Here is a 25961-nt window from a genome sequence, read left to right as displayed (position 1 = left end):
CACAGAGAGCTGGCAGGAAGGTTGATAGAGGGCAAGGTGGCATTCTATGTCAGAAGTCCTAAAAATGTGCATAACCTCTGAGGCACCCTTTGGGTTCTTCTTTTTTTTTTTTTTTTTTTGAGTTGGAGTCTTGCTCTGTCACCTGGGCTGCAGTGCAGTGGCACAATCTCGGCTCCCTGCAACCTCCACCTCTTGGGTTCAAGCGATTCTCCTGCCTTAGCCTCCCAAGTAGCTGGGATTACAGGCACCCGCCACCACGCCTGGCTAATTTTTTTTTTGTATTTTTTAGTAGAGACAGGGTTTCACCATCTTGGCCAGGCTGGTCTCGAACTCCTGACCTCATGATAGACCTGCCTCGGCCTCCCAAAGTGCTGGGATTACAGGCATGAGCCACCATGCCCAGCCTATATTTATCCTTGATAAATAAATGTTTACCACTGCATCATCTATAATAGCTGAAAACAGAAAACAAAAATGGAAGCAGAGAAAACAATCTAAGTGTCCAGTATCAAGGGAGTGGTGGGATACATTAGGACACACCCACACGATAAAACAGTTTACAAACCATTAAAAACAACGCATAGAACAGTCGATAAACACATGAAAAGATGCCCAACATCCCTAGTCATCAGGGAAACACACATCAAAGCCACAGGAAGGGCCGGGAGCGGTGGGTCAAACCTGTAAAATCCAGCACTTTGGGAGGCCGAGGCAGGAGGATTGCTTGAGGCCAGGAGTTCAAGACCAGCTTGGCCAACACAGTGAAACCCGGTCTCTACCAAAAATACGAAAATTAGCCGGGCGTGGTGGCGCCCACCTATAATTCCAGCTGCTTGGGAGACTCAGGCAGGAGAATGACTTGAACCTGGGAGGCAGAGGTTGCAGTGAGCTGAGATTGCATCACTGCACTCCAGTCTGGGAGACAGAGTGGGACCCTGTCTCAAAAAACCAAAACAACAACAACAAAAAACCACGGTGAGGCAACCACTTCACACCCACTAGGATGGCTACCTTTTTTTTTTTTTTCATGGAAAATAACAAGCGTTGGCAAGGATGTGGGAAACTGGAACCTCTGTCCATTGCTGGTGGGAATATGCAAAATGCTGTCACTACTTTGGAGATCAGTTTGGTGGTTCCTCAAAAAGTTAAACATAGAGTTAACCATATGACCCAGCAACTCCACTCCTAGGTATATACCCAAAGAACCAAAAATCCACGCTCAGGCCAGGTGAGGTGGCTCACGCCTGTAATCCCAACCCTTTGGGAAGCCAAGGCAGGCAGATCACCTGAGTTCAAGTGTTCGAGACTAGCCTGGCCAACATGGTGAAACCCCGTCTCTACTAAAAATACAAAATTAGCCGGGCATGGTGGTGCGTGCCTGTAATCCCAGCTACTCAGGAGGCTGAGGCAGGAGAATCGCTTGAATCCAGGAGGCAGAGGTTGCAGTGAGCCAAGATCACGCCATTGCACTCCAGCCTGGGCAACAAGAGTGAGACTCCATCTCAAAAAATAAATACATAAAAAACAAACAAAATTAAAAAGATTATTTTTTGGAGATAAAATCTCACTTTATCACCCAGGCTGGAGTGCAGTAGTGCAATCTCAGCTTACTGCAGCCTCACCCTCCCTGGTTCAAGCAATCCTTCTGCCTCAGCACCCCTAAGTTAGTGGGACTACAGGCACCCGCCACCACGCCCAGCTGATTTTTGTATTTTTGGTAGAGACAGGGTTTCACCATGTTGCCCAGGCTGGTCTTGAACTCTTGGGCTCAAGTGATCCACGCACCTCAACCTCCCAAAGTGCTGGGATTACAGGCGTGAGCCACTGTACATGGCCTAAATAAATTTAAGAGACCTATCAACCAATTACAATGGGTATACTTCATTCTGATTCTGATTTCAGTAAACGAAGTTAAAAAAAAAAAAGGTGAGATAACAGGAAACTAGAATAGCACCTAGAGATCAGAGGATATTAAGGAATTATTGATTGTTTTTGCTTTATGAATTTTTTAAAGAACCTTTATCTTTTAGAAATACATTTTGAAATGGATTAAGTATGATGTCTTGAATTTGCTTCAAAATCACAAGAGTGGGGGTGGGAGGGGGAGGGCACAGATGGTACAAGATTGGCAGGGAACTGGGGATTCGGAAGCTGAGTGATGGGTACAGAACATTACTTTTTTTTTCTTTTTTTAAGAGACAGAGTCTCACACTGTCACCTAGGCAGGAGTGTAGTGGTACAATCCTAGTTCACTGTAGCCTTTAATTCCTGGGCTCAAGGGATCCTCCTGCCTCAGCTTCCTGAGTAGCTGGGACTACAGGCATGTGCCACCACACCTGGCTAATTTTTGTATTTTTTGTAGAGACAGAGTCTCTCTATGTTGCCTAGGCTGGACTCGAACTTCTGGCCTAAAGCAGTCCTCCCACTTCAGCCTCCCAAAGTACTGGGATTATAGGTGTGAGTGACCACATGCGCCCAGCCAGCATTATACTATTCTCTCTACCACTGTGTATGAATGTTTCCATAATAGATAATTTGTTTTGTTTTGTTTTGTTTTTCAGACGGAGTCTCACTCTGTCACCCAGACTGGTGTGCAGTGGAGTGATTTTGGCTCACTGCAACCTCCGCCTCCCAGGTTCAAGCGATTCTCCTGCCTCAGCCTCCAAAATAGCTGGGATTACAGGTGCCCACCACCACACCTGGCTGATTTTTGTATTTTTTGTAGAGACGGGGTTTCACCATGTTGCCCAGGCTGGTCTTGAACTCCTAACCTCAAGTGATCCACTTGCCTCAGCCTCCCAAAGTGCTGGGGTTACAGGCATGAGCCACCGCGCCTGGCCCATAATAGATAATTTTTTAATCCCTTCCCCAAATTCCCAACAACTTGAGTGTCCAACACTGTGGAACTGGTTAAATTATGGCCCAGCCACGTGATGGAGCATTATGCAGCTATGAAAAATGATGGCTCAACATTTAACAATGTGGAAAATAAGCCTCATCTCAGTTTCTGAGTAAGTCAATGACTTACATAACTGCAAGTGATCTAGGAATTATGAGCTATCAGGAACCTGAGGAGGCAAATAAATCATTAAAATGATAGAACACAAATTGGATATAATTACTACAGCGTAGGCACAAGGAACAGCCCTATAGAATAAAGAAGGCCATTTCCCAGCAGAGCTAATAGAAAGGGGGATCATATTATGCGAGGGCTCTTGTCACTTTGACAAGCTTGTCATGGAAATAATATGACATGGTGATTTGCAAAAGGGGACTGTGAAAAATTAGACAACAGATCAGCATTCACCATGGGACATGTCAAGGTACACGTCAAACATTTCTGTGATGGAAATATTGGCCAGGCGCGGTGGCCCACGCCTGTAATCCCAGCACTTTGAGAGGCCGAGGTGAGTGGATCACAAGTTCAGGAGTTCGAGACCAGCCTGTCCAACATGCTGAAACCCCATCTCTACTAAAAGTACAAAAATTAGCCGGGCGTGGTGGCGAGCACCTGTAATCCCAGCTACTTGGGAGGCTGAGGCATGAGAATTGTTTGAACCCAGGAGGCAGAGGTTGCAGTGAGCTAAGATCACGCCACTGCACTCCAGCCTGGGAGACTCTATCTTGGAAAAAAAAAAAGAAATATTAATAACAGTGATAGTTCCTTTATAAATTGGTTTTAATTATATATTTCTGTGTGACTCAGTTTACTGAGTGTTAAGTTGTTAAGTGTTCAATTCTTTTAAAATCACTCTGGACACTAAAATGCTCACTGTGATTATATCTGAGTCATACATAGGGGGTTTTTTAAAATAAACTTTTTAATTGAGGTTTTCTCATTAAACATATTTTCTAATGTTTCTTCAATGAAAAAGGATTTCTTGTGAAAAATAATAATAATAATAACAGATGTTTCAAAACAGTGTAGGCCCGGCCAGGCATGGTGGCTCACGCCTGTAGTTCCAGCACTTTGGGAGGCTGAGGTGGGTGGATCACCCAAAGTCAGGAGTTCAAGACCAGCCTAGCCAACGTGGTGAAACCCCATCTTTACTAAAAATACAAAAATTAGCCAGGCACCATGGTGGCAGGCACCTATAGTCCCAGCTACTCGGGAAGCTGAGGCAGGAGAATTGTTTGAACCCAGGAGGCAGAGGCTGCAGTGAGCCAAGATCACGTCACTGCACTCCAGCCTGGGTGACGGAGTAAGACCCTGTCTCGAAAAAGAAAAAAGAAACACTGTAGACCTCCTAAACAAAATGCCAACAAATCAAATTTTACGATACATAAAAAATAACACATCACAGCAAAGTGGAGTTTATTCTAAGAATGCAAGGTGACTTAGCATTCAAAAACCAATCTATGGCTGGGTGCAGTGGCTCACACCTGTAATCTCAGCACTTTGGGAGGCCGAGATAGGAGGATCACTTGAGGTCAACAGTTCAAGACCAGCCTGGGCAACATAGTGAGACTCTATCTCTACACTACAGAAAAAAAAAAACAAAAAAACCCAACTTTTTTTTAATTAGCCAGATACAGTGGCAAATGTCTGTAGTCCCAGCTACTTGGAAAGCTGAGGGCTGAGGTGGGAGGCTCGTTTGAGTCTGGGAGGTCGAGGCTGCAGTGAGCCATAACCTGGTGGCTGGGTGACAGAGTGAGACCCAGTCGCAGAAAAAAAAAGAAAAAGTGATGGATGTCACTTCCAAGATTATGCTATAAAAAGACAGTGGCTTTCATCCTGGCTCTTTTTCTCTCCTTCTCTCTTGGAAAGCTCTGAGGGAAGCTGGCAGCCATGTTGTGAGGCAGCCCTGTACAGGTGTCTACATGGCAAGGGAACAAGGCTGCCAAACCACATGAGTGAGATTGGAAGCAGTTCATCACCAACCAAACCTTCAGATGAGACCACAGCCCTGGCCAATGGCTGACAAGTATCCCAATTTTCTGGAGACTGAGGAGTTTCCTAGAACATGGAACTTGCACTGCTAAATCCAGGATAGACCCGGGCAAACCCTATGGACAGCTGAACTGCATACTCCTGAGAGTCCTTGAGCCACAGGCACCCAGCTTAACTGTGCCAAATTCCTAATGTTTGTTCTTAAGCTGCTGTTTGTGGTAATGTAATATGTAGCAATGGATAACTAACCTAGCATGTCACAAATGAGCACATTAAAATGGGTGATACACTTATAACAAGGCATTCAACGTCACTGCTTATCAGAGAAATGCAAAGTAAACTTAGAACAAGTTACGACTCCTTACTCGCAAAAATGGCTAAAATTTGAAAAGACAGAAGATACCCAGTGTTGGCGAGGATATGGAGCAACTGGAACTCTCATACACTACTAGTGGGACTGCAAAACAGCACAACCACTTTGGAAACTGTTTGCTAGTAACTACCAAAGCTGAATATTACACACATCCTATGTCCCAGCAATTCTACCCTTACATATATACCAAGAGCAGGCATCCACTGGTTCACCAGGACGTGGACAAGAACGTTGATCTCTGGACAAGACCTTGGTTGTTATTCACACCCATTCCCCGCAGACAACATCGAACACTCCACAAAGAAGAGGCAGGAAAAGAGGGGAGAAGGGAGGAGAAGGAAGGAAGGGAGACAGCTCTCTACCAGCAACAGGGGCCTCTGCCAGGCGTGCTGTCATTCTGTGACAGCTAGGAGCTTAGGTCTTTGACCGGATGCTCAGAGAGGGGATAAGAAATTGCTCTCCCGGGCCCCTGGCCCTGGTTGGGAACTGATTTTCAAAGTGTCTTCCATCCAGGACAATTCTTTTCTTTTTTTTTTTTTTTTTTTTGAGATGGAGTCTCACTCTGTTGCCCAGGCTGGAGTGCAGTGGCGCAATCTCGGCTCACTGCAACCTCCACCTCCTGGGTTCAAGCGGTTCTCCTGCCTCAGCCTCCCAAGTAGCTGAGACTATAGGTGCGCACCACCACGCCCGCCTGATTTTTGTATTTTTAGAAGAGACGGGGTTTCCCCATGTTCGTCAGGCTGGTCTTGAACTCCTGACCTGGTGATCCGCCTGCTTCAGCTTCCCAAAGTGCTGGGATTACAGGCGTGAGCCACTACGCCCAGTCCACCCAGAAAAATTCTGTTCAAGCAAACTCACAGGCTGATCTGGGTCTATAAAAATGATCAAAACAGAGGAGCTCTGACCAATTTGAAGGCCCCCCTTCCAGCCTCCTCCTCCCAGCTATGTCCCCGCTGGGCTGACCCCAACACCCCCAGAGACCCAGGTAATTACCTGCCAACCCTAGGTGACCTGCTGCTGGGTTTTCACCCCGACCCATCCCAGACCCACCCCAGGCCCCGAGTCCACACTCACCCAGCTCCGGCCCGGGACTATACCAGCCCGTCGTAGAGGGACAGCGCCTGCACAATGGACGGGTCTGCCTTGGACCCCTCCTGGAACTCCTGCAGGGTCAGCTTCCCGTCGGCATTCTGTGAGCAGAGAACGGCCGCTGAGGGTGCAGGGCCTCCCAGGAGAGGGCTCTGGACAAGCCCAGCCCAGGGCCGGTCCCAAGAGCCCTTCCAAGGTTAGATCAGGAGGGAGGCAATGTGGCTCAGGGCCTACAAGCAGCCAGCACCAGACAGACCTTGGCATTCATGGCAGGGTAGCCTTGGACCGTGGCCCACCTCTCTGGGCATGTTTCTTTACCTGGGGATGGAGGGTAATTACCTGGCTTCCTCCAGGCACTGGGGTGACAGCTCTGTGCTTGACCAACTGGGAAGCGCCCTGTAACTCCACACGTGTCATGGTTAATGCTATTAATCCCCATCTACGTGAGTAATTGACAAGGCTGAGAGCCTCGTGCGGTTCTCTGGGGTTGCTCTTGGGAGGGCATTTAAACTGCCCCTGGAGCAGCCCACACTGGACCCTGGGAGACCTGGAAGGGGGCTGGACATGGCTCAGAAAGAGGAATTTTAGTGAGTCTCTCGGGAGGGGACGTTTGGGCCAGAATCCCTTCCCCGGAGCATCTCTCAAGGAAGCCCGTGGACCACAAGAAAAAGGCCATGGAGAGCACCTACTCAATCTCGGGTATCCAGAGAGGGCAAGCGCCGACAACAGCACCGATGAGCACACCCCAGCCGTGCTCAGGGATCGCTCGCTGCGTACACGACACACGCCAAGCACGGCATGACCCTCAGTGCACGGAACCCTCACGGCCAAGCCAAGAGGAGGGTGCTGCTCTCATCCCCATTTTACCAGTGAGGAAGCTGAGGCTCCGTCACCTACCCAGGCCCCAGGGCTGGGAAATGGGGAAGTCAGATCCACACCCTAGTCAGTGTGACTACAGGGTCTGTGCTGTTTCCCAAAATGAGGGAGGTGCAACAGGGGAACGGCAAGGAGTGCGTGGCCTTGGCCTTAAGCCACGTGGACGCACACCAGGAGAAACTTATTATTCCATGCTCCACACTCCGTCGATAAATCTTTTGATCATTACCAAGAGGCCAGCTGGGTGTGAGGCCAGCACGTCTCTACCGCTCCTCTAACATGGGCTAATCTCCCTTTTTTTAATTAAGAAAGTACAGGCCTCAGGCTCAAAGCTTTTAGGGCAAACAGCTGTCTCCAGCCAGAATCTAATAAGCAGCCCTGCGTTACAGGAATTTCTATGATTGATTGATTGATTGATTGAGACAGGGTCTCACTCTGTCACCCAGGCTGGAGTGCAATCACTGCAGCCTTGGTTTCCCAAGCTCCAGTCATCCTCCCACTTCAGCCTCCCGCGTAGCTGGGACCACAGGTGCACACCACCACACTCAGCTAATTTTTGTATTTTTTGTAGAGACGGGGTTTCGTCATGTTGCCCAGGCTGGTCTCAAACTCCTGAGCTCAAGTGATCCACTCGCCTTGGCCTCCCAAAGTGCTGGGATGACAGGTGTGAGCCACCGTACCTGACCATTTTATATTATTTTGCTGAAGGCACATAACACCTGGATTTCCCTAACGTCATTATTTCAAATTTACATTTAAGTTATTTTAGTTTTTAGTTTTAAAAAAGTTTGATTTAAAGAAGGATTCCTTATTTTTTTGGAGTCCCTTTTTTTAGGCTTTTATTTTAGGCTCAATGATACATGTTCAGGTTTGTTATATAGGTAAATCCCCTGTTGTGGGGGTTTGCTGTACAGACTATTTCGTCACTCAGGTGATAAGCGCAGTACCTGACAAGAGGTGGGTTTTGATCCTCTCCTTCCTCTCACCCTCCACCCTCAAGTAGGCACCAGTGTCTATGGTTCCTTTTTTTTTTTTTTTTCCTTTTGAGACAGTCTCACTCTTATTGCCCAGGCTGGAGTGCAGTGCTGTGATCTCGGCTCACTACAACCTCGGCCTCCCAGGTTCAAGCAATTCTCCTGCCTCAGCCTCCCAAGTAGCTGGGATTACAGGCATGTGCCATCATGCCTGGCTAATTTTTTTTTTTTTTTGAGACTGTGTCTCTTTTGCCCAGGCTGGAGTGCAATGGCGCAATCTCCACTCACTGCAACCGCTGCCTCCCGGATTTTTTTTAAGTAGAGACAGGGATTCACCATGTTGGCCAGGATGGTCTCGAACTCCTGACCTCAGGTGATTCACCCACCTCGGCCTCCCAAAGTGCTGGGATTACAGGTGTGAGCCACTGCACCTGGCCTTTGGCTCCCTTTAAAGAAGGGTTTCTTGGCCAGGCACGGTGGCTCACGCCTGTAATCCCAGCACTTTGGGAGGCCAACGCTGGTGGATCACAAGGTCAGGAGACCGAGACCATCCTGGCTAACACGGTGAAACCCCGTCTCTACTAAAAATACAAAAAATTAGCCACGTGTGGTGGCATGCGCCTGTAGTCCCAGCTACTCGGGAGGCTGAGGCAGGAGAGTTGCATGAACCCAGGAGGCAGAGCTTGCACTGAGCTGAGATCACCCCAATGCATTCCAGCCTGGGCGACAGGGTGAGACTCTGTCTCAAAAAAAAAGAGAAGGGTTTCTTGACCTTGGGCCTGTGGATAGAAGTCAGCAGGTCTATGAACTTGGGGGAAAAAAAAAATCAGCCTTTCTTTTTACTAACCTCTAACTGAAATGTAGCTTTCCCTTTGATGGAAACCTAGGTGATGGTCCCCAACAGGACCTGCAGTACCTGTGATCTGTCGACAGTAGGGATCACAGGTATTTTCATAACACACCCCAGTTGCTGCAGATATTACAGCTCGCAATTTCTGGGGTTGCTGGACCCACCACTACATCTGAGTGAATGCATTAAGAAAGCAGCTCACAGAATGCTACATCACAGATTCTTTTTTAAAAATACTCTGACAGCTGTTTTCTAAAATAATCAGCTTCCTTTTTGATCTTACGATTTTATTTTATGCACTTAAAGCCATTATTCTGAGAAGTCCGTAGGCTTCTCCAGAATGCCAAAGGGGTCCATGGCAAACAAAAAAAAAAGGCTAAGGACTTTGGTTGATTAAAGAAAACGTGCCAAGCAAACTGACTTAAGACTCTGGACATTGGATGGGGCTAGCTGCTGAGCAGGGGTATGACACCGTGCCGCCTGCCGTGAGCCATGGAGGGGGTTGGCAGCAAAGCCAGGCCCAGGCTCCAGGGACTCCAATTCCTGCCCCCAACACCTTGCCTCCCTGGTCCAGGACCGGCCCCACCCCCGACCTCACCTTGTCCATCATGGCAAAGATCCGGTCCACCCTCTTCTCGGGAGTGTTCTCCTCCTCCGGGAGCTCCACGGTATTCCCCTGCAGGGACGGACAAGGCGGGGGTGGGCCCTGGCACTCTGGGCTTTGAGCTCTTGGCCATGCATTTGCCCCCCGGACCTGGCAGGTTCCAGATGAGGGCTGCCCCCTTCTTCTTTCCCCTCCCCATCCCTGCCATTCTGCCCTGGAACATCCCACACCCCAGCGCCACTATCTACCAGCTTGTGCCTGCCTGCCCAGGCAGAGATGTACAGAATGGTTCAGCCAGTGACCCCTGCTTCCACCCTGGGCAGGAGCATGGCTGCACAAGTGCTCTCCCTCTCTCTCAGTCACTGGCTTTGCCCCTCCTGCCACCCCTAACCACACGGGACCCGGCCTCTCACCACCATCTGGTAAATGGCATCCACAATGTCCAGCATCTCGTTCCTGGTGATGTAGCCATCGTTGTCCAAGTCGTAGAGCTTGAAGGCCCCTGTAGGCAAGCAGCAGTGCTGAGTGATCCTGGGCTGGGGCAGTGGGGAGGGGTCTTCAACTCACCCCTCCTCTCTGCACCCCAACATGAAGTCAGCGACCGGATGGCCCATTCCTCATCAGGTCAACTAATATTTACATCAGGATAGACAAGGACAGACACACACGCACACGCACACACACACACACACACACACACACCATTGCAACTAGGGTTAAAAATAAATAAGGCTGGGCATGGTGGCTCACACCTGTAATCCCAGGACTTTGGGAGGCTGAGGTGAGCGGACTGCTTGAGCCCAGGAGTTCGAGACCAGCCTGGACAACATGGCAAAACCCCGTCTCTACAAAAATTAGCCAGGCATGGTGGCGTGTGCCTGTAGTTCCAGCTACTTGGGAGGTTGAGGTGGGAGGATGGCTTGAGCCCAGAAGGCGAAGGTTGCAATAAGCCGAGATCAAGCCACTGCACTCCAGCCTGGGTGACAGAGCAAGTCTCTCTCTCTCTCTCTCTCTCTCTCTATATATATATATATAATATTATATATATATTAAATATTATATATATTAAAAATAACAGGGCCAGGCACGGTGGCTCACACCTGTAATTCCAGCACTTTGGAAGGCCAAGGCAGGTGGATCATCTGAGGTCAGGAGTTCGAGACCAGCCTGGCCAACATAGTGAAACCCCATCTCTACTAAAAATACGAAAATTAGCCAGGTGTGATGGTGCACGCCTGTAATCCCGGCTACTTGGGAGGCTGAGGCAGGAGAATTACTCGAACCCAGGAGGTGGAGAGTGTAGTGGGCCGAGATCGTGCCACTGCACTCCAGCCTGGGCGACAGAGCAAGACTCTGTCTATAAATAAATAAATAAATAAATTAATTAATTAATTAAATAAAGGGATGGGGCATTGGGCTGCCAGGGCCAAGGTCTCAGTGGCTGGAGCTGAGTGCGTGGGAGAGCCCGGGGCCTGGGATGTGGCCCAGAGGAGCACCCCTCCCCTTCCCCCCACTCCAGCCCCTGCCTCCTCCCCACAGTCCACTCTGCTCCCACAATTATGGTGCGGCCTGCTACAGTCAACATTAGAAAATAAAATAGTGCATCGGGAGGAGGAGCTTTTGCATAAATAAAATTCTCTTTTATTTCTTAAAGAAAAAAAAAAGAAAAAGAAACTGCAGGGTCTTCTCGCTGCCGATGGAATGAAGTGTGTAAGTCTTACCGAGCAGGGAGCTCTGGCCAGCTGGTTTCCATCTTCCCTCCTCTCCACGCACCCTGTGTTCCTGCTAATGCCGCCAGGGGCCTGCACAGCTTCCCCTCCCAACTCCCTCTCAGCCTCCCTCCACTGGGCCTCACACACGTAGGCCCCCTGCCTGGAGCCCTTAACACCCCCTCCCCAGCTCCCCTCATCCCCAGCTCTGCGCCTGCCAGGCAGGTCCTCTCCTGCTCACAACTCCCTCTCTCCTCCTCGCCTGCAGTTTCCTGAGGGTTTTTTTTTAAATTCTGCTGCCACTCTAGACTAATCGCCCTGAGGGCAGGGACCCATCTATCTTATCCCGCAGTGGATCCCTGGTACCAACAGGTGGCTGCGTTCAGTCGTTATTTGGTCAATGAACGAGAATGAGTGAAAGCAAGAATCAACGCAGTGGCTATGAAAGAGGTGGGTCCGGCACTGAACCTGGGTCTTGGGTTCCCACCGCCCCTCCTGCGGCCCAGGTCTGCACCTGCCCGAGTGCAGCCAAGGCTCCTGCCAGCCTCTGCCCCCAGCCCTCCCTGTCTGCCTGCCTCAGCGAGCTCCTTCCTGCTGCCAGTGCCTGCAGGAAACCCTCCCACCTGACAGATGTCTGTGCTGCTCTCTGAACCCTGGACAGTCAGCCTGGCCTAGTTATGTGGCCATGTGAGGGCCACCTGCCCAGGGCCAAGGCCTGCCCTCTGCAGACGCAGCTGGGATGCCATCTGTGGTCACTGCGGTGGGTGTCTGTCACCCCTGCCTGGTGAGGGCCGAGGGCTGCCTCCCTCTGACCTGGGCCCTCCAGCTGCTGCCCCACAGGGCCAAGGGGGCAGGACTTACACCGCAGCTTCTCATCCAGGGTTCCCCGCGAGGTCACCGACAGCGCCTGGATGAACTCGGAGAACTCAATTCGCCCGTCCTGACAGAAGAGAGAGGGGATGGCCTTGGTCAGTGCCGGTCAGGCCACCGGGTCAGGCTGAACCTCGGGGACGGGCGAGGGGCAGTTGCAGGCTCCAGACACTGTGGCCAGTGGACACTCAGGTGGAGAGGACAGGCTCGAAGGAATGGGGGGTGAGAGGCAAGGAGAGGGTGGGGAGCAGAGGCTGGGGGACTGTGTGGGGGGTTAGAAGTGGGAGAGGCCAGGAGGGAGGCACAGGAAGAAGGGCTGAGGCTGAATGGAGAGGCTTACTCCACTCCTGATGGGAGAAGGTGCCAAAAGCACCAATGCCTGAGCTCCTCTCAGCAACAGCCTGGAAGCCCCTCGGCCTAGAGCTGTGGGCTCGTGGCCTTTTGCAGAGGGAAGGCCGCTGCAGGTTGTTTAATTCCACCTCTTATTTGCAAATGAAGAAACCGAGGCCCAAGAAGGGAAGAGCCCTTCCCAGGGTCAGGAATGTGACTCCCAGCCTGGGGGCACCTGGGAGAAACTGGGGGTGGGATAGAAGAGAAACCTCCGTGGTGCCAGCAGCAGGGGGTACAGAGACAAGTGGCAGTAAATCTATCCTCAAATGCTACTGCAGGACAGAATCAGGGTCAGGGCAGATAACCCAACAGCTATCCGTGCAGCCACTGCCCGGAGGTGACACAAGCTACCACATGGTAAGTCTTGAAAACATGATGCTCGGTGGAAAAAGCCAGGAACAAAAGATCCTATAGCTTACGATTCTCAGAGCCTCAGTTTCCTGACCTACAAAATGGGCATTAAAATACCCAGCTCCCAGGTGCTTGTAAGGCCTCATTCAAAATAATCCATGTATGGCCGGGCACGGTGGCTCACACCTGAAATCCCAGCACTTTGGGAGGCCAAAGTGGGTGGATCATCTGAGGTCAGGAGTTCGAGACCAGCCTGGGCAATACAGTGAAACCCCATCTCTACTAAAAATACAAAAATTAGCCAGGTGTGGTGACAGGCGCCTGTAATCCCAGCTTCTCAGGAGGCTGAGGCAGGGGAATTGCTTGAATCCAGGAGGCAGAGGTTGCAGTGAATCGAGATTGCACCATTGCACTCCAGCCTGGGCGACAGAGCGAGACTGTGTCTCAAAAAAAAAAAAAAAAAATCCATGTAAAGAGGTTACACATAGTAAATGTTCAGGAAATATTGGTTATTATTATTAATCCTGCTATTATCATGGGAGGAATTTGCATTTTATGCTTGTAAGAGAAATGTTAGGGTGTACGTGTATACATGCATGTGTGTGCACTGTATACATATGCATATGTGTATATGTCTCTCTGTGTGTACACGTGTGTGCACCTGCAAGTCCATGCATTGTGTGCATATGTGTGCATTTGTGTGCACCGTATGAATATACATGTGTGTTCACGTGTGTGGCTGCATCTCCATGTATGTGTGCCCACATGTGTGCATGGTATTCGCCTGCATGTGCACATACACGTCTGTGTGAGCGCTTGGATGTGCATGTCAGTACATGTGTGGGTGTACATATGTGTGCACACGTGTGCATGCATTTGGATGCATCTGTGTTTATTTTGTGTGTGTCTGCATGTGTACATGTGCATGCATTTGTGTGCGACTGTGTATCTGTGCATGTCAGCATGCACTCATGTGTGTGTTCCTTCTCTAGAAGGGAACATCGGCAGGAGAGAGTAGGTGTGGAGACGTTGCGGGTACCCACAGGAGCTGAGCCAGCTGCCGCAGGAGGGAAAAGTCTCCGGGCTGACGCAGGCCCCATCAATCCCCAGCTCACCTTGTTTTCGTCAAAGACGTTGAAAACAAATGTGGCAAACTTGGTGGGGTCTCCGAACGGGAAGAATTGCTTGTAGATCTTCTGGAAGCCTGCCGCATCCAGCTGCCCACTGGGGCAGTCCTTGATGAAGCCTTTGTACCTGGAGGCAGCGGACCAGGCCAGAGAGGGTAAAGGAGATGCCAACATCACCCACCCACCAACTTCGCCCGCCCAGGGCCCAGGAAAGCTGTGGCTCCTCGTTCAAAGAGGAGGTGCTACATGGGGCCATGGACTTGACAGGCACAGGCGCAGCCCCACCTCTGCCTCTCACTAGCAGTGTGACCTTGGATACAGACTTCACCTCTCCTAGCCTCGTCTGCATAAGAGGGTTACCAACTGACATAGGAATTAACCCAGATACTGCACACAGAGCGAGCACTTGGCCACCCAGCCCTGTGCTCCACCCAAGGGGGCTAAAACAAGAGTCACATGAATGGCCTCCCCAAAGCCGCATGCCTGCACAAGACCCTCCCACCTCCCCACCTTCTCTGCCGAGCCCCTCCTGGCATCAGGCTGGGTGGGCTGCTGCTGGTGCTGGTGGGTAGACCACCATATGGAGCCGGCAGGTGGCTCCTCCCACATGCCCACACCCCGCCCCTCAGTCTCTGTTCCCAGGGAACTGGGTAAACAGCATGGGGGGATCCTGGCTGTTCCAACTGGACTTGTCCACCCTGCAGTCCCGGTGCCCAGCACAAAACCCTCCAGATCCCTAGGCAGCTGACGCTGGAATGGCTTTGCACTCCCAATCCCAGGCCAAATCTCTGCCATCCACTGGCTGTACAGCCTCAAGCAAATGCCCTCACCTGTCTGAGCCTCAGTTTCCTCATCCATAAAAAGGGATGGTTCTCATACCCCTCTTGTTGGTATCAGGGGACATGGTGCATGTAACCACAGGGCTCAGCACAAAAATGAGTCAAGAGTGTGATCTTTAGAACTGTGAACTTCAATATGTGCTGTTCTAAACCAATTCACAAACTGGCTCCTGTAGGCAGTTTAACCACCCCTCCCGCCCCACCCCCAGGAGGACACGCACTCCTCGGAGGACAATTTATTCCACATCAGGAAGCCAGAGAGAGTGGTCATCTGTCACCAACACCAGCTATTACCTTTGCAGGGCCCGACGCGACTGGGAACTCTGCACACCTTATTCTCCTAGAATGCCCCTAACGGCCCTGAGAAGGTACTATGAGGAAGCCTTTTTGTTTTGTTTTTGAGATGGAGTCTCACTCTGTCGCCCAGGCTGGAGTGCAGTGGCAGGATCTCGGCTCACTGCAACCTCCACCTCCTGGGTTCAAGTGATTCTCCTGCCTCAGCCTCCCGAGTAGCTGGGATTACAGGCATGCACCATCACACCCAGCTAATTTTTGTATTTTTAGTAGAGACAGGGTTTTGCCATATTGGCCAGGCTGGTGTCGAACCCTTGACCTCAGGAGATCTGCCTGCCTTGGCCTCCCAAAGTGCTGAGATTACAGGCGTGAGCCACAGTGCCCGGCCGAGGAAGCCCATTTTACAGATGAAGAAACAGGCTCAGAGAGAGGAAGACATTTACAAGTCCTGGAAGCCCAGACTACAGCTGAGATGGGATCAAACGTGAATGCTGAAGAAGCCGATGCTCAGAGAAGCCAGATCACCGGAGACTTTCACACTGCCCACTGTCCCCCATTCTAATGTGACCCACACAAAGCCTCCACCCTCCCCTCGAACATCGGAGAGGGTTATGGGAGTACCGTGCATGGTGTGTGCAGTGCTGTGATTAGGGCCCATACAGAGAGGACGCACATGGAAAAGCCACCGTCCCCCTCCCCAGTGAAGAGGAATCTAACGACTGGAATGGATCCTGGGCACACCTGAAGGGACATGTGGGGCACCCAGGGATGGCACCCTGAAAATTCTGCAGCCTGGATGGTGAAGCTCAGGCACCCAGCCTCCTGCCAGTACTGTGACTGCTGCTGCCGGAGTGAGGGCGGTTGAGGGGAGGAGGCGGATGGGGGAGGGCAGAGAAGAGGGAGCAGGATGTGGGAAGGAGGGCAGTTCTTCTTGAGTCAGACCACGGCGGGCACATGACCGTCCCAGCAGTGCCCACAGCAAGCAGGAGGCTGTGAATAGGCCGGCCCTCTGCACCTTTCCCTGTCCCCACCCCAGAACACCTCGAAGGGCACTAGAGGCCCAGGGAGGTAGGTCCTGGCTCAGGAACCACGGGTCTTTGTAACAGCCCATGATAGCAGCCCAAACCCGGGCACTGTGCCGAGAGGGTAGTTCCCTCAGCAGGTCGGCCCAACCATCCCATTTCACAGATACAGGCACTGAGGCACAGAGAGATCAGGAGATTCATCCACAGCAACTCGTGAGACTCGGAGCCCGCCCCGCCTCTCCTGTCTCTCCCCTGCCAGCCGGTGTGTGACCTCAGCATCCGTCCCTCCCGTGCATGTGATGTCCGCAGGCCCACCCAGAATCCCTGCAGCCTGGCAGGACTCTCAGGGTCTACTGGCCTCTGCTCAGCCCTGAGATCTGTTCTGAGCCCCTGCTTGGATCGGCCAAGCAAGAAGGAAGCAAAGCACACGGATCTCAAGTCCCTTCCCACAGCAGGAGGAAGGGACACAGCCACCCCCGTCCTGGCCCTTAAACCTGCCTTCTCCCTGCTTCTTTTGAGTTTCTTCTGTTTCAGCCTGGCCCATGACCCCAGACTCCCAGGCCAGGATGGGCCCCTGGGCAGGGGAGGGAACATGCCTGGCACCAGGACTTAATGACCCATGTGGGGGCACAACCAGCTGTCACCAGACCTCTCTGGATGCCAAGTGGTTGCTTCTTCTTCGTGTAAACCTTCTAACTTATCCACAATGACTTTGTGTTACTTGAGTTATTCTAAAAGGTTATTAAAAACAATAAAGACAAAAGGCACCCAAAGGCGTCCCTGCAGATGGCTCACAAGGGGCTGCTCTAAGGAGACAGAGGCTGTGCACAGCGCCAGCACAGTAAGCAGCTGTGGAAGGCTGGCAGTGAAGGTCTTTGCAGAGGGAAACCGGCTTCAGTGGGGAGCCTTTGGGGGCCTATCCGGTTACCCCTGCAGAGGTTATCACTGTGGGGCCCCAGCTCCCTTCCATGCCATTATTGGGGCCCCAAGAAGCCCCCCACAAGGCGATGCCCATGAGAGGGTGCCCAGCCTGATGTTCCAGCTTCCTCCTGCCAAACCCCCCATACTCCACACCCAGACTTCAGACAGGCTCCTCTGAGCCCTCTTCTCACTTGGCCTCGACCTGGCCCCTGGCCCCTCCCCTGCTCTTCAGCCTGCCTGGCCCAGCTGTAGCGAGAATCCTAAGTTGGGGTAGCCAGAATCCCCACCCCCACGATATCCGATCAAGTTCCGCCTCCCCATTCACGTGTGAGTCCTCGTCCCGCCTCCAGCATCAGCCTGCCCCGTCAGTTCAGCAGGAATCCCCTGCCCTGGAGGCCTCCTCTTAGTTTCCATCCGCTGACCCCTCACCCTGTTCATTGGCTGTGAAGCCTCACTTTTCCTCGCATTCGAAGTTGAGTCCCCTCTCTCCTGGGTTGTGACAGTCCTGACACCTACTGCAAGAGTCCCAAACGAAGCCTTCCTGACCATTTTAAGAAGCGTTAGAATATCGCTTTCTCTAATATGGGCCCATCCACTCTCCCACCAGGCCGCAGCTTAGATGCTGCTGCTTTCAGGAAGTCGGCCCAGCCCCAGGTCTGAGGCCTTGGGACCTCCTCTGCACCCCTGCCTGCTTGCCTGTCCCAGCAGAGTGTGGACCACGCTATACCATATGTGCCTCCAGGCCAGGCCCCCACCAGAATGTAGGCCTCCTGACACCACTGTGCCCTGGTGACCCGCATGAGGCCTGGCGTGTAACAAGGTCCTGGGGCATGTTTGTCCAGTGAGGTGAATGAATAAACACACAAATTGCCAGGCAGGGGCAGAGGGAGCAAGAGCCCAGTTGGTGTCTGGCTCCTTCTTCCTGAGCCCCATGGAACAGGGACCTCCAGAGACCCTGGCTGAGATCTAAGAGCTCTGTGGGCACAGTTAGAAAACCACTGAGGTGTTGCCAGGCATGGTGGCTCATGCCTATAATTCCAGCACTTTGGGAGGCAGAGGTGGGCGGATCATTTGAGGTCAGGAGTTTGAGACCAGCCTAGCCAACATGGTGAAACCCCGTCTCTACTATACATACAAAATTAGCAGGGCCTGATGCCACATGTCTCTAGTCCCAGCTACTGAGGAGGCTGAGGCAGGAGAATCACTTGAACCCAGGAGTCAGAGGTTGCAGTGAGCCAAGATCACGCGACTGCACTCCAGCCTGGGCGATAAAGTGAGACTCTATCTCAAAAAAAAAAAAAAAAAAGAAAGAAAAGAAAAGAAAACCAGTGGACCGGGCACGGTGGCTCACACCTGTAATCCCAGCACTATGGGAGGCCGAGACAGGCGGATCACGAGGTCAGGAGATGGAGACCATCCTGGCTAACACAGTGAAACCCCATCTCTACTGAAAATACAAAAAAATTAGCCGGGTGTGGTGGTGGGCGCCGGTAGTCCCAGCTACTAGGGAAGCTGAGGCAGGAGAATGGCGTGAACCCAGGAGGTGGAGCTTGCAGTGAGCCGAGATCACACCACTGCACTCCAGCCTGGGGGACAGAGCCAGACTCCGTCTCAGAAGAAATAAATAAATAAATAAATAAATAAATAAATAAATAAATAAATAAGAAAAGAAAACCAGTGATGTGCTCCCACCCTCTGTGTATGGAGAAGACAGGCCCAGAGAGGGAGAGTGACAGGCCGAAAGTCACACAGCAAGTCATCAACAGAAACAGGGCTCAGACCCAGGGCTCCTGCCTCCCAGGCTCCCCGCCTCACCCGCCCCTCTGGCAAGCCAGGCTGCACCGCCCCCGTGTAAGCGCATGGGTAAAGCGACTGCTACCCAAACATTACGTAACCCCCTGCTCATCATCAGAAGGTGGAGGAGGGAGCCTGCCTCAACTAAAGCAGAGAGACAGGATGGGGGGGGGGGGTCTGAACCTTCCCAGACACCCCAGCCACCCCCAGGCCTCTACCACCCTGCAAATCACAGCTCTGAGGCTGGGATTTCACGCCATGGTCCCAGCCTGACGTGCCACCCATCTGCCACCGGCTGGCTGAGTCAGGACCCCCTGAAACAGCTGCACACCCCCTCTTGCAGTGGGCACCCGAGTGAGCTGCTGGCTTATGATGAAGATCATGCCCAAGAATTTTGTCCCCAGGATACCTGAGAGAGGTGACTCCATCCTCCACCCCAGTCCAGGGTCAGGTTCCCACAGGCCCGGGCCTCCTCCCTCCCCTCCTGCCGGTCCCTCCCTCTCTCCTTCAGACACGCTGCTGCCAGACCTGCTCTGGTGCCAGGACACAGGCCTGTGCCCCCGGCCTGGCCCTAACCTGTTGTGCTGGGGGAGGACCCTGAGCAAACCCCTTCCCCACAACGCCCCTCAGTTTCCCTGTGAGTAAAGTAAGTGGCGCATACTAGATCAGGGTTTCCCCACCCCGGCACTCCTGACATTCGGGGCCAGGTCACTGTCGTAGAGGCCTGTCCTGTGCATAGTAGACATTTAGCAGCATCTCCAGCCTCTACCAGACAGATGCCAGTGGCACCCCCTCCCCAAGTTAGGACAACCCCAAGTGTCTCCAGACATTGCCAAATATCCCCTCAGGGGCAGAACCATTCAGGTTGAGAACCACTGGACCAGACGGTCTCTGGGGACCCCCACAAGCTCAGGGGATCCGCCATAAGCATCTGTGATTCTAACAGCTATTCAGGAGACCTGAGAGCCAGACACGGGGCTCTGTGCTTTCCAGGCACGATTCTGCCCCATCGTCCCAACATCCAGGAGGCGAGGCCAATCCCACCCACTTTACCGATGGAGAAATGGAGGTTTCTGGAGGTGAAGGCCCCTCCTGGCTCAGAGCGTCCATGCGGGTGTCTTCCGCATGGTCTGCTCTTCCCCCTCCTCCCCACCTGCCTGACTCCGCTCACCGCTTCCTTCTCAGCACCACAGCATCTCCCTGAGAGAAGCCTCTCTGACCACTCCAGGCCGGGTCACGCTCCAGGACACACTCCCAGCACCCCATCCCCCAGCTGGGCCACGGTGGCATCTCGAGCAGCTGTGCCTCGGGAATGATCTGAGTGACTTTTGCAGTGACAGGCCATGGGCTGTTGAGGCAGGAGCCCTATCTTCTAGTTCACCTCCAAACCTGTACCGCCCACTCCTGTGCCTGACAAACATAGTAGCCGCTCAGTTAATGTCAGAGTCACACAGCTAGCCAACGAGGTGGCCAGGACCAGAGCCCAGACTCTGGAATGGGAGCTGCCTCTGTGCTTGGTACCGGGAAGGGGAGAGAGGGGCCGGCTCTCCTGGCCCTGCCCACCTCTCTGACAGCCTAGTGGAAGCTGAAAGTCCTCTGCAGGCCTGTTTTCTTCCGCATCTTCTGCTTGATTCCAGACCCACAGTGGAAGGGACAGGAGTCCCAGCATCATTGCTGGCTCAGGCCAGGCCAGGGTGGGGGAGTAGAGATGGCACCAGGAGCAACCCGTTATCCCGAGTCTCCCTGCAGACTGGCGACTCACGGTGCTCAGCATGGTCTGGGGTTCAAGGCAGGACCTCGGAGTCCAGCCCCAGCATCTCCAGGCTCCAGAGGATAGATGGCTCTGGGGGTCCACCATGCAGGCCCCCAACTTCAGACAAGTGCTTCATGTGTGCAGGAGAAAGGGGTGGCAGAGGGGTCCCTATGATTATCATTATGACTGTGAATCTCCGTGATTATTTTCACTGGTGGCATTGAGCATGCAGGAACTCTGTAACATAAAACAGGAGGCCCGGTGGGGTGGCTCACACCTGGAATCCCAGCACTTTGGGAGGCCGAAGCAGGAGGATCACTTGAGCCCAGGAGTTTGAGACCAGCCTGGGCAACATAGCGAGACCCCATCTCGCTACAAAAAAAAAAAAATTAGTGGAGCCAGGCGCAGTGGCCTTGTGTTTGTCCTCCTAGCTGCTTGGGAGGCTGAGGGAGGAGGGTCCCTTGAGCCCAAAAGTTTGAGGTTGCGGTGAGCTATGATCACACCATTACATTCTGAGGTTGCGGTGAGCTACAATCACACCATTACACTCTGAGGTTGCGGTGAGCTACAATCACACCATTACACTCCAGCCTGGGCAACAAAGCCAGACCCTGTCTCAAAAAAAAAAAAAAAAAAAGAAAAGAAAAGAAAAAGAAAAAGGTGTTTAATTTTTTTTTTTTTTAAGTTTAAGAAACGGAAAAAGAAGGGCTCAAGCTTCAGTCCTGGCTTGGTCCTGCCCCACTCTTGACCTGTGTGTGACCTGGGACAGGTGACGGTTCCCCTCAGAGTCTCGGTTTCCTCATCTGTGAGGTGAGAGCCAACCTTACACCCTCTTTTCAGACCCCTGAGTGGGCCTGGACAAATGAGCTGAGACTGTTAACACCACAGGACGTCCTGAGCACTGGCCATGCCCAAGGCCCTGATCTACAACCTCCTTAAACACCACAGCCAGTGGCCGGGGACAGCCCAACCCCCATTACCTTGTCCCACCAGCTGTCCCAAGAGGAAGGTTCCACAATACCCTCCCGAGTCCCTACTCTGGCCCCATAGGAAATCCTTCCCTTTCTTTCTTTCTTTTTTTTTTTTCTAAGACTGAGTCTCGCTCTGTCACCCAGGCTGGAGTACAGGGGCACGATCTACACTCACTGCAACTTCCACCTCCCAGGTTCAAGCAATTCTCCTGCCTCAGCCTCCCAGTAGCTGGGACTACAGGTGCGTGCCACCACGCCCAGCTAAGTTTGACGGGGTTTCATCATGTTGGCCAGACTGGTCTTGAACTTCTGACCTTGTGATCGGGCCGCCTCGACCTCCCAAAGTGCTGGGATTACAGGTGTGAGCCACCACACCCGGCTGGGAAGTCCTTCCTAATACCCAATCTCCTAATACATGGGCAGGGTCGTACCAAGACCCCTCACTGCCCCTCCCCACCCAGTAACTCAGCCCTAGATGTTTATACACAGGCCACGCCTCACACAACCTTGTTCATGAACAGGGTCTTAACTCTTTGGGGTCCAGAGACCCCTTTGGGGATTAGAGAAGAGCCATGGTGCCAGGCCTCAGAGGCAGGCCCAGGCTGTGAAGAATGGGGCCTGCGATCCCCAGCCACGGGAAGCCAAGGTTTCTGATATGGTTGACTGTGTTTGGGAACCAGCTCCTCGAGACAGGGTAGAGATGAGAAAAGAAAATCCTAGATTCAACAACGGCGTTCTTACACTTCTTTAAAAGGGCAGGGGAGAAAAGAAATCTCATTTCATAAAAATCCTGAAAGCTGGCCGGGCGCGGTGGCTCACGCTTGTAATCCCAGCACTTTGGGAGGCCGAGGCGGGCGGATCACGAGGTCAGGAGATCGAGACCACGGTGAAACCCCATCTCTACTAAAAATACAAAAAAAATTAGCCGGGCGTGGTGGCGGGTGCCTGTAGTCCCAGCTACTTGGAGAGGCTGAGGCAGGAGAATGGCGTGAACCCGGGAGGCGGAGCTTGCAGTGAGCCGAGATCGCGCCACTGCACTCCAGCCTGGGCGACAGAGCAAGACTCTGTCTCAAAAAAAAAATCCTGAAAGCTGACTGCCACTTGCAAAACAGTTCCCACTCCAGCGCTGGGGCTCCTCCCACACCACCCACCTTCTCTTCCCCACCATGGTGCCAGGCTGGGTGAATGCCCTCGTCCACCAGGAGACTCCAAGCACCTCGCCCCCCTCAGTCCCTGATGCCCCCCCGCAACCGGCACTGGCCTGGCGTAGAGTAGGTGCCCATTAAAGATGTACTGAATGAATCAGTGAACAAATGAATGAATGATTGAATGCCCCCAAGACACATGGGTCCAACTCCAGTTTGGCCTCTAGTTCTCTGAGGGCCTGAGCAAGCCCCCACACTGCTGGGCCTCAGTCTCCCAAAAGCCCCGGTCCTCTAGGACTTCCCCCGAATTTGCCACTCTCAGCTCCTGCAGACTCGTGTCCTCTGAGATCCTGCTGGGAGGCCAGCCCTGCATCTCCTGCCATGCTGATGATACTGCGGCAGCCGCTCTCTACAGTGCAAAAGGTGGGACAGAAATTGCTAGACGGATAAATCATAAAGCATTACCCCAAGCTGCAATCAGCCAGGCGCAGCGAGGATGGGCGCAGCGGGGATGGGCGCAGCGGCAGCCTTGGCAAATTATTCTCCCATTATCTCTTCAAACAACTCTCTCCAGTGGCATGCCCCTCCCTGCACTCCCTGGAGACCTGGAGGAGGGTCCCAAACTGCCATGAGATAGTTCCTCTTCCTTTCCCTTCCCCCCAATAGCCTCCAGTTTTACGGGTTTCCCAGAGCAAGAAAGCAAGAAGCCGGCAGGTCTGAGCCCCAATATTCGGGACCACGGAGGCAGAGCAAGCTGGACCCAGACTACACACACACACACACACACACACACACACACACACACACACACACACACAGAGCTGTGTGACCTGGGCAAGGGTCTCCACCCTTCTGAGCCTCAGTCTCTTCATCTGTAAAATGGGGCCGCTCCTCGGATTCTCCGCACAGCACCGTTTCACCAGCACCGTGCCTGCCCGCAGGAAAGCCCCCAGTGTGACGCTGAGAGGCTGTCTCTGCACCCACTCTGCATGGCGCAGCCCAGAATCAACAGCTGGCCCTGTTGATGAGAGGACAGCATTCCTCCGGCTTCCCCCCACTACTTTTGCTATCAGATTGCTAGGATATTTTGTTATTATAAAAGTAATAAAAGCCATCGTAGAGTCAGGCGCAGTGGCTCACGCCCGTAATCCCAGCACTGTGGGAGGCCGAGGTGGGCATTTCCTGAGGTCAGGAGTTCAAGACCAGCCTGGCCAACGTGAAACCCCCGTCTCTACTAAAAATACAAAAATTAGCCAGGCATGGTGGTGGGTGTCTGTAATCCCAGCTACGCAGGAGGCTGAGGCAGGAGAATCGTTTGAACCCAGGAGGCAGAGTTGCAGTGAGCCAAGATTGCACCACTGCACTCCAGCCTGGGCAACAGAGCGAGACTATCTCAAAAAAAACTAGTTGCAGAAAATTTGGAAAATAGGACACATAATCCACCAGAGGACACCTGCCCCCACCCCCACCTCACACACCCACAACCAGCCTTAGCCTGCATCCATCCCATCTTTCTTCTCTGCCTACATTTTTTCCATCATGGACTGGTGCCTGATGATGGTGTGTACCCTGCTGTCTCCACTCAGGATAACGTCCTCATCACTTTCCAGGTGATTACAGAGCTCACAGTCACCTTTAGAGGCCTGGGATCTGTCATTTCTTAAGCAGCCCTCATTGTGGTTCCTGATCTTCCACGACAGTGAATTGGGCTCAAGTGAGCAGGAACTAAGATAAAAGAACAAGGGATGGGGAAGCGGGGGATACCGAGCTGGCTGCAGACCCAGAAGCTGGCTGTGGACACCAAAGCTGGCTCTACCTCTCAAAGCCTCCAGCTTCCTCCCTCTGCCAAATACAGACAACGGCACCAGCAGCTCAGAGCTGGGAGGCACCGAGGAGCTGGCACCGTGGGATGCCCAGTGCGGAGCCTGGTGCAGGGTGAGCATGCCCAGTTGGCCTGACCCAGGCCTCCTATTGCTGTGCCCTGGCCTGTGCTCTCCTGGGGACTTGGGACCTGACCGGCACTGGAGCCCTAGTTCTAATCCAGGCTCTGCTTCTACTGACTTTGCGGCCCAGGACAAATCACAGAATCACTTAAGATCCTGTATGGCAGCTGCTATATGTCAGCACAAACCCAGATGACCCTAGATTGTACAGGAGACACAGGGACCTCCTCTCTGAGCAGCTGACTGGGGTGAAGGTGTGACTATTGAGACAGAACGAGCCATGCCGAGACTGGAGGCCACAGTCTCCTTAGCAAAAGGAACAGCAGGGACAGAGGCTCTGAGGCGGGATGAGCTTGGCACAGGTGAGGGACAGCAAGTGTGGCCAGTGCACGGTGACCCAGGGGAAAAGTTGAGGTCAGAGACCTCAGGGAGCCCTGTGGGCCAGGCAAGGTGCTAGGGCTTTATTCTAAGTGCAGCGGGAAGTCACAAAGGGGCTGTCCCATTTTCCAAAGCTCTAGCAGAGGCTGTACGGGGCCAAGAACAGCAGAGCCAGCACAGGCAGGCAGCAGCCCAGTGAGGCCGAGGCCGTGGCACCACTGCAGACCAGGGGCTTGGACCCGTGTGGCCAGGGGCTGGGATCAGATTCAGGGTCTGCTGTCTGGGGGAGGCAGGCTGGCTGGGCTGAGGAGCTGGACATGAGGCAAGGGAACAGAGGGCTAGTAACATGTGTGCTGAGACAAGGGGAGCCCCACAACGTGATGAAGAAAGAGAGACAGGAAGCTGTCGAAGCCGCTTCCTTGGCTGAAGCTGACCCGGCACTTCTCAGGTGGGAGAGGAAAACCATGTCCACTGTGGCCTGCTGCTCCCTGAATGTCCCTCCCGCTGCTGCTCCCACCCCGGACGGCTGGGCCCTCCACTGACTGTTGCCCTGAAAGCCTGGACTCAGGAATCCTGCGTTTTCCCAAGAGAGAGGCAGGCACGGGTGGAGTCTCTGGCTGTCGGGTGTCCTGAGAGTTGTTCAGAACAAGAACGGGGCCGGGCGTGGTAGCTCGCACCTGTAATCCCAGCACTTTGGGAGGCTGAGGCAGGCGGATCACCTGAGGTCAGGAGTTCGAGACCAGCCTTGCCAACATGGTGAAACCCCTATCTCTACTAAAAATACAAAAATTAGC

The 25961-nt window shown here is 52.9% G+C and overlaps 1 protein-coding gene across 1 annotated transcript in view; it reads right to left on the bottom strand.

Annotated features, from left to right (window-relative positions):
• NCS1 (neuronal calcium sensor 1) overlaps positions 1-25961 on the bottom strand; it is a 79936-nt gene that overhangs the window by 3711 nt on the left and 50264 nt on the right. The window contains exons 5-9 of the mRNA XM_058445925.1: positions 14093-14231; positions 12228-12306; positions 10071-10159; positions 9652-9729; positions 6339-6454 (exon numbers count right to left, since the gene is read on the bottom strand). Of these exons, the coding sequence (XP_058301908.1) occupies positions 6356-6454; positions 9652-9729; positions 10071-10159; positions 12228-12306; positions 14093-14231 (484 nt within the window). The 3' untranslated portion in view covers positions 6339-6355. The remainder of the gene's footprint in view (positions 1-6338; positions 6455-9651; positions 9730-10070; positions 10160-12227; positions 12307-14092; positions 14232-25961) is intronic.

Source organism: Hylobates moloch, unplaced genomic scaffold (assembly GCF_009828535.3).
Source record: "Hylobates moloch isolate HMO894 unplaced genomic scaffold, HMol_V3 SCAFFOLD_10, whole genome shotgun sequence".
NCBI classification, from domain to species: Eukaryota; Metazoa; Chordata; class Mammalia; order Primates; family Hylobatidae; genus Hylobates; species Hylobates moloch.
The sequence above is the reverse complement of the archived record's forward strand: the minus strand, read 5'-3'. Positions and strand labels throughout refer to the sequence as shown.